This window comes from Formica exsecta, unplaced genomic scaffold, assembly GCF_003651465.1.
Source record: "Formica exsecta isolate Colony F162 unplaced genomic scaffold, ASM365146v1 scaffold21, whole genome shotgun sequence".
Lineage (NCBI taxonomy): Eukaryota > Metazoa > Arthropoda > Insecta > Hymenoptera > Formicidae > Formica > Formica exsecta.
The window spans coordinates 3149140-3158552 of record NW_021849398.1 but is presented as its reverse complement, the minus strand read 5'-3'; the positions used below and the strand labels follow the sequence as shown (position 1 = coordinate 3158552).

Here is a 9413-nt window from a genome sequence, read left to right as displayed (position 1 = left end):
CCCCCCGAAGGGGATGAAAGGGTAGGGGGGGGGGACCGTCTGCATTGCCGGTGCATCTAGGCGCGCCGTATATCGACGCGTTTGAGCGGCTCGCTTTAATTGAACATCCGGAGAGCGTGTCTCTCTCTTTCTCTCTCTTTCTCGGCGATAAGGATCAATTTTTACGAGCTCGCCGAAGGGACGTCCGAGAATAATAATTCCGACCACTGAAACGGCTATCGCGTTCGCGAGATGCATCGTGGCGAATGCGGATTTATATATAGACCGATGAGATCTCTGAAAAGCTTCAAGCTGCCGACTGTCAAGAAGACAATTTTGTTGAGAACAAAAATTGTCAGTTTTCTAAAGTTAAATATTGTATCGAGATAGGCAAAACATGTTTCTGTGAGACTTCCAAAATTTATTAGTTTTGTTTCAAAGAGAGAAAAAAAAAAGAACATTTGTCGCTGTCGTAATACGAGGACTAATCGTAGAAATATGGAAAAAATTTTTAGTCGGATGCTTGATATGAAAATTTAAGTGAACGTTTTGTTACAGATTTATTTAATGGTTATTTTATCCGAATTCGTCTCTAGAGCTGGGCTTATTTGATAAATGACTGGTCGGGAAACCGTTCAGTTCCCGAAATCGAATTACTCAAATAATCGAAAAGACAATCGTATTTTTGTCTATTTCGATTAAATTGATTCATTGACGTTTTAGATTTAATCGGATTTTCGATATATTGGACGTTGCGGCGTTCAACAGTAACTGAAGCCGTTTCGTATCGAAAAATCGTTATCACAACGATCTCATATAAACAATCGAAGCATGCCAGAAATTAGTCGGGACATTGCATAAAAATAACATTTCCAAAAAAAAAAAATATATATATATTTTCAAAGTGTAATTATTACTTGATATTATAGAAATTTACATGTCGCGCGAGACGCATATAATATCGTTAACTCCTTATACAAATACAATCTTCCTGAGATGTTTTATTTGTTCCGCAAATATTCCGAAAGAGTTATATTTTCCGTATATTCATCAGCCGAATAGTACGATCAGTATGCGACTGGTTCGAGCGTACGAAAAGAGTGGGACAATTTGGGACACCGGGTTCGGCACTAAAAATGATTAACATCCTTTGACCCGCGTTCCACTTTAATCTCGCGAATTACATTTCCCAAGATCCCCGGCCACGATATATATCGTCCGGGCCTTTACAGGCGGCCGGCATCAACTTCAATTAAACCGTAATATGACCTGCAAGGTGAATGCACTTTGCGAGCAAGGTAGGGCACAAAGGGCAGCCGGTCGTACGTTGCGCGTACCAATCAATGGGGCACGCGGACCGTCGAAGCCGACGGCAGCAGCTTCCTCCGGCAGAGAGGAGCCCTCATTGTCTGTGCATTCTATCAGATCGGCTTCCGGTGTGCCGTAGGCACAACGAACGGCCGGGTCGCCACGTCCTTTATGTACCGGGCAGCCACGCATCGGGAATGCACGATCGTCACGTCCGATGTCCAAGCGGCGCAGTATGCGCGGAATCGCAGATTTCTGCACAAGACAGATAGATAGACACATAGATGGAGAGAGAGAGAGAGAGAGAGAGGAAGTGAAAGCCGGCTTCCAGCCGACTCAGGGCCGCGAGTTATCGCGACACGTGCCGCGGTATTTCGTATTAAGCCTAATTAACTCTTTGTGCGAGAGGGATCTTCGGTTATTAATCCGAGTCTGCGAGTCTTGCAGGCCGGACGCATCTGTCGACGATTTCCGTTTAATACCTCTCCGGATGGGATCAGGCGGCTTTGACGGAAGTGCTATCTTGCTCGATCGCGGTGAATATATAGAGGTCGTAGAACTATAGGATAATAATACGACTTGCGTCCAAGAGATATTGTACAAGACCACGTTGTATGTGATACCGTATTCAATGAACTTTTCAGCATTGCTGCTCAGTACATTTTTGAATGCGTATCTTTGTTAATATATATTAAGACCAAAAGCGTATTAAGAGTTACTGGGTCATAGTCCCTTTTTTAATTATCTTCTTACATTTGTTAGATACATGTTAAAATGAAAGATGAGAGAAATAAACCTTAATTAATATTATTTTAATTTTTTCAAGTCGAGTGCTAAAATGTGTCCGCGAACTAAAATCGCGCACTCTACTTCGCTTTATTATGTAATAGAAAACTCGACGGGACGAAAAGTTTCTCATTAACGCTGAATAGCTTCATCTTCTCGCGACGGTCGTCGTGTAAGATAAAAATTTCCAACTGTATAACGATCGCGCGTGCGGGCCGCGAATTTCGCAAAACGCCCGCGGCGCTATTCAAAGGGAGAAAGAGCAGAATTATAAATTCCCGTATTACTTATGGCGCGCAGAATCATAAAATTCATAACGACGTACACCGTCGTAATATAACGACGGACGAGCGTCGGTCGTTATATATAGAGCGCGTCGACCTGTTACAGTATTTGTAGGAATTTACGACGAACCGCCCCCGCTGTAGCTACAACACCGTGCCGTACCATTGCAAACTACCATCCCCTTTCCTACGAGAGCTCGAAACTTTCACGGTAGTTTCGGAAATGCCGCGCGCAAACAGACTCCCCCCGGCGGAAGTTCTTGCTGCGCTATAGTAAATTTATAGGCATTAAATAGTCGCGCATTTTTGTAACGTTCCACGGCGATGCTTGAACTTCATCTAAAACCGATGGCGCGTCTGTGTCATAAACTTTAGAGACGTCTTGAAATTCAACTTGCAGTTCTGACGAATCTTGCGCGATTCTCGAGGAACAACATACGATTGTAAACACGGATTCGTTTGAAGGAAATTTCTATCAAAGCACACTTTTTTTATCAAACATTTATTTAATATACTCTCATCTATAAGATTATATTTATTTATATAATATATTAGATATATTTATACAATCACATTGAATAATTAAAAAGGAGCATTTATTTTTTTCTGTTGAAAACCTGTATCCTTTTAATGGATGAAAAGAAATGATTACATTAAACACAGTTGCTGCGCTATAGTAAATTTATAGGCATTAAATAGTCGCGCATTTTTGTAACGTTCCACGGCGATGCTTGAACTTCATCTAAAACCGATGGCGCGTCTGTGTCATAAACTTTAGAGACGTCTTGAAATTCAACTTGCAGTTCTGACGAATCTTGCGCGATTCTCGAGGAACAACATACGATTGTAAACACGGATTCGTTTGAAGGAAATTTCTATCAAAGCACACTTTTTTCATCAAACATTTATTTAATATACTCTCACACATCTATAAGATTATATCTATTTATATAATATATTAGATATATTTATACAATCACATTGAATAATTAAAAAGGAGCATTTATTTTTTTCTGTTGAAAACCTGTATCCTTTTAATGGATGAAAAGAAATGATTACATTAAACACAGAAAAAAATAAAAAATTAGCGGAATATGAAAACGTAGGTATAACAAAGCATAAATCTAACATGAATTATTACACGGGCGAACAATCGTGCGTGACGTATTGTTAAACGCCCGTCGGTGTTGTAATATACGCTTGTCTTTTTCTCTTTCTTTTATACCGTATCCTATAATCGCACGCTATGCGGCTATCGTGTCTCCTCCATTAATACGCTGATTTCATATTCCGAAGTATACAAAGTGTACACTCAGCTATGTATCCGGTAGTCCGATGGCTACAACGGAATCTCATTCTTAAGCACGATGAAAATTCAAATTGCAATGGTACACGAGATCGCATTCTTTTTAAACACGATCGAAGAAGTAGCGGCTGATTATTATTCCCTTCTTGAATGGATATTCATGCCTAAGATATGGAAACAATATTTAGCAATGTAAAATTTATTTCTCGCCTCACAATGCGATTATAGGTTGGCTTTTCACTATAAAGTCCCAGCGTGTATTTTGCTTACGAGCGAGATTGATTTCAAACTCTCTGCCAACTTTCTCGTACGATCGCGCAACCGGAAACGGAAACGTTACGTAGTATGTTCTGACCGAGAACGCAGAGATGTTGCGCTATAATTGGTCGCCCTGGCTTATGACAGGCATAACCACGTCCCGATATGAACGTCCGACCACTAATCTGTTGTACGCTAGCTGTGTATCACGCGCAATGTCGTTAACACGACATTGCAATGCGTTGCAATATCGATAGTCAAGCATATATCCTTACGTATATTACAAGTTTGATTAGAATACCTCAATCCTATTATATCGTAATAATTATTGTGTCATTAATTTTTCTCATATTTTCTACACGCATTCAAGAAGCGCAATGTTTTTATATATACGCAGATTGGGCTAATTTGAATATTTTTGTAAGAAACCATTTTTAATTTATTCAATTTCTCATGAGATAAATGTGTCCTCCTCCCTTCGTGTGATAAAAAGAGAATGTGAAAGGTGCGCGTTTCCCTTAATACCGCGTCGCAGTACATACAACCTTGACAAATTTAAGAGGTAATGTGTACGCCATTCCTCGGTCCGTGGTACCGTCGCTCGTGCGACCTTACGGTATCCTGTAACTTTCGAACGACGTACTACGTGTGGTGCAATTTGCAGGCGCGCCGTGCTGTATAATTAATCGTTTCTGCTGGCCTATCTAGCAACCAGCCGGTTATTTGGAACCCCCGATCTCTCGACGCTGCCCGCTGCACGTACGCTACATATATATATATATATAAGAGAGCAGTTTCTCGCTTTAACGTTTGGCTCGCGCTATTGCAGAGCGTCAACTTCTCTGTTTCGGTTAACTTCCACCTTCTACCTCCTCCGTGCCAACTGTACGCGCGCACGCGTGTGTGTAAACGCGCGTGCATACATATGTTACGTCGACACACGTGTTGGATGCAACTAGCGAGAGAATGCGTCCGCGGAAGTACCGCATCGTTGTTGTTAGGCATATGGGAGAGCATGCGATCGCGCTCTCGGACGAAGCGGTACACGCTTCGCCAGCTGGCGGGTGTACTGGCTCGTAATACACCGGAGGAATGTACAACGCCGTCCCTTCCAGCCTCTCCATCCCCTCATTCCCCCGATGACGCCCTAGCCGTACCATTTAGTCCCCCTTCGTTCTCCTCCTCCGGTCCGTCCGGATACGCGCGGCCGAATCTGGTACCTACCAGGCGAGGCACTCGTGGTATTTCCGCAAATTCGATGCTCTCGATGTCCCGGTGGCGAGAGGTATGCGAGAGGGGATGGGGGTTGGGGGGTTGGGTCGCACCGCGGGGCGATCTGCGGTGAAGCGTCTGTCTGGACGGTTGCAGCGCGGCTTCCTCCCCGGGTGCACTCGAGTATGGAGGACGACCGGCTGGCCGATACATTCTTAATTAACACCCTGAGTGTACAACTTGGCACATGATTCTTTTTCTGTATCGTCGATGCGACAACAGGGCACGCTCGAACGTAAAATTGGCGGCTCTGACCACCAATGTTAGAGAATTGTTAGAGAAGATGACGGATTAGATGAAGTGAGAGACGTTCAAGTGTGATTTGAAATTTCCATGATTTTGAATTTTCCGAAAAATATCATTACGCGTGTATGTGATAAAAAGAATTTTGAAAACGAATCTCTCTTTGTGCTCTACAATACACACATGTGGTAAAGAGACGGGAATAGTAGAATTTTTATGGCGAGATTTTTTTACATTTAATTAAATATATTACGCAGTTTCTAGTACATATTTAGCGTACAAAGTTTTAAATGTAAAGTTTATCTTACACAGAACCGGACGCACACACACACATATCGCGTATTAAATTAATTAACGAAATTGTACTCTCTCTCTCTCTTTCTCTACTATGTCATATGTGTTCTCTATTATCCAACTTGCTCGCCTGCATCAAATATGCGCGAAGCGTTCAACGTATTAAAGAGTGAGGGAGTTAACGAAATTCTCGTCCTGTCGCGATATTACTTCTGAAGTTTTGCATTTGCTTCACTTTATTTTTCTCGCGACCCGCTACCTACTTCCGACACAAAAAACATAAAGCGACACATGGCGCAGTCATGCCTGAACATGTTATTCGCAATACAATTTTCACTTATACTATACGAGAGATCGTATTGCAAATACTACGCATTTTCTTTCTTGTTCTCTCCTTCTCTCTCTCTCTCTCTAAATTTTATAGATTTTTTGAGAAATTTAGTATTTTTTTATTAATCTATAAATATATAGGAGTGCGACCCCCAGGAATATTTAATATGTTTGCGAAAGAAGTAATCTATTTCAATAAAATATTTCGAACAATACAAATTTAATTTACAAATTTACAAGCTATCTTTGATCTCTTCCAGGAATTTTATCGTCATAAAAATTTGGTCTTTACATCAAAGAATTTTTATATCGATATACACTCTTAATTTCTTATTATAACGTATATAATATGATTAAAGATTACAAAGATTAAATGATGAACGTATGTAATATGATTAAAGATTACAAAGATTAAATGATCGTTTTGTTATCTCTTACATGTTATTTATGCTCACAAACCAGATTATACATTTCTGTTTAGAATATCCGGTCTTATCTCTCTCACTTCGCTTTTTGTTCTTTTTCATAATACCTATACCAGTTGCATGCACAAACTTTATTTCGCGATATTATATTTATGACAAGTCGAATATTCTCGCATCTACGACAAGTGAAGGATATAAAATGAAAATATCTGTTTCAGTTACGATCTACGCGGCAAGAACTCGGATAAAGCATCGCATTGGCAGGATAAAGAACTCAACGATCGGGCGTTCTTCAGGACAACAACGGAACCAGCAACTTTGAGCGTTAACCACATACAGCAAAAGGACGAAGGTGAATTTAGGTGCCGAGTGGACTTTACCACAAGTCCGACCAGAAACTCCAGAATTCATCTGACAGTGATAGGTTTGTATCTTTTTTAATAACATATATCTCATGCCTGAAATATATATCTACAAAAACTTTGTAAAAGAATCTACATACAAATCATATAATTATAACAGAAAATATAATACTATATTTTTCACCTTCCTTTACTTCTAAATTTTGACAATTTAATTAGCACATTCTATAAAAGAGAATGTGCTAATGTGATAAGTATTAATGATGAGCAGTAAAAAGTTATAACATTTTCAAAATTCATAATTAATCGTAAAGAGAATAGTTTTACCCAAATTTACTTTTTTATTTAATTAGAGATTATTTAATCTTGCAATAATCAGCATAATTTACATTACATTTTCAAAACTAATAACTTATTTTATAACGATTATTAAAACTTTTATCACTTTTCAACGTGGTTAATTCAATCATCATGCATAGGACATTAATCTCTGTTAATATCTCAGGTAGCTCAAAACGAATCGATTAATGCGAATAATTGCATGAATAAATTGCTCTTTTCACACGTATATTTTACATATAATATTTCATATAATACATAATTATTTAAAATATATTTATATGTAACTGATAATGAATAACTTTATATTGCAATTATTGAAGAATATTAAAATAATCGCGAACAGTATTAGCAAAGTTATAATTTATTGATTACAGCGGTAGAACTTCGATAGAATTCTATTATGCACGATTCGTGAAAATACATGTTCAACGGGAAACAGTATGCAAGCAAATTCCATTAGTCAATTTCACATAGTTGGGATAGTTAAATACGTAATCTTCATTGTATCTGTTGGCTGCCTCGCGTTTTTTATATTCTATATCAATCTACATCATATCCCTATCTGTTATTCTTGATGTACGTGTTAAATTAGATTAATTTTGATTAAACAGGACATTCAAAAAATCATTAAGTTGATCTATGCATATTTTCTATGATTAATTTTCTATGATATATATATTTATATTATATTCAATGAAAAAAAATATTTCTATTATCATGTTGCTTTAATAGAATTGAAGAAATAATTTTTATTGTACTTTGCTTTCATTCATAGTCATTTTAGAATTGCTAAAAATTCGATAATTCAACCTGCGAATGTCATTAGATAATATTCAAAAGGAAAATTATTATAACAGAATATCGGAGAAGAGTATATCTCTTTATTTCATAAGAAAAGAATCTCTCGCGCACAGTATCTTTTTTATATTACAATTCACGTCTCTTTTGTCTTCCTTTCTCGTAGTCGTTGTTGCAACACCATTTACCTGTCACAAAAGACGTTTGATCTCCGTTTAAAGCGCTGCTTCGACTATACATCTCGAAAAGTTTAATGTATCCTGGAAAAGGACGAGATTTTTCAAAAGCGACGTCCACTTCGAAACTGGACATTTCTTTTAGCGATCGTGCAAAGAGCGCTTTTCCAGGAAAGAAATTTCGTTACATGATTCCTCAATTTACTGGATGTTCGTTTCACGTAGTAACCCTTCGGAAAAAACTATTAGAATGCGGTCATTCCCCTGGGGAATCTTACTGTTAGATCGAGAGATAAAAGCTTTTTCGTACGAAACACTCGTCGTCGGAATAACATCAATCCACGATAAAAAATACGATTAACGTTTCATTACATGTAGCATTAAAGAGAGAGTTCACGTCTTTGTATATATATATATATATATTGTATATTTACGTCGCATTTTTTTACGTAAAATAATAAATTTGATAAAATGATTGCGATCTTCGCACAAGACACTCGGAATCGGTATAAAATGTGCGCAAAGATTAGAAAAAGGGGATAAGTTACTAGGTACAACCGATTTATATTTCTATTTGGCGGATACTGAATTTTCTAACAAGGATCTCGCATGAAAAGAGCTTAACTCTTAGAGTAGTGCGCATTAATCGCGGTTGCTTGTCCCTGCGGCATTCATCCTGTTGCATAAATGTATCTTCGTATTTTCGAAATATACTCGCATCCGGAAACGATACGTTCTAACTATTCCTCTTCCGTGTCACGTACCGAACATCATAATTTGCGAGGGCACATCAACTCCCGCCAATGTTGAAACTTAGGTGCTACAAATTAACTCGTTAAATTCCAGCATATCATTTGTCACGCGAAAATGTTCGTTGGAAATGTCCTGGTTCTTCCACGAAGTTCGTGAACAATGGAAACCAGTCGCCAACGAGAGAAATGCAGCAAACACCATTTCTCAAGCTTTGTAGAAATTAATAAAATAGTGTGTATGAAATAAAATTCGTAAGTAAGTTAATAGTTTAATTGTTACAGAGAAATCTCCTAGTTAGATTAGAGTTACGTAACATGTTATTTCTAACTTTAATTTCTTTTCTGAACGAAAAGCTTTCATTTTAGAGCATGATAAACTAAAAGTTGTTTATTATTATTCTTATCTCATCTGTATAATTTTGCTCTGTTTTTGAATGCGTTGTATCGTCAAAAACTTTGCTTTCTGATTAGCTTCCCTATCAATCGAAAAGGATTGCC

At 38.1% G+C, this 9413-nt stretch overlaps 1 protein-coding gene across 2 annotated transcripts in view; it reads left to right on the top strand.

The window, feature by feature from the left end:
* Nucleotides 1–9413, top strand: part of LOC115235084 (nephrin-like) — a 397929-nt gene that overhangs the window by 338633 nt on the left and 49883 nt on the right. For both annotated transcript variants that reach the window (XM_029806647.1, XM_029806646.1), the window contains one exon: nt 6704–6909. In XM_029806647.1, the coding sequence (XP_029662507.1) occupies nt 6704–6909 (206 nt within the window). The remainder of the gene's footprint in view (nt 1–6703; nt 6910–9413) is intronic.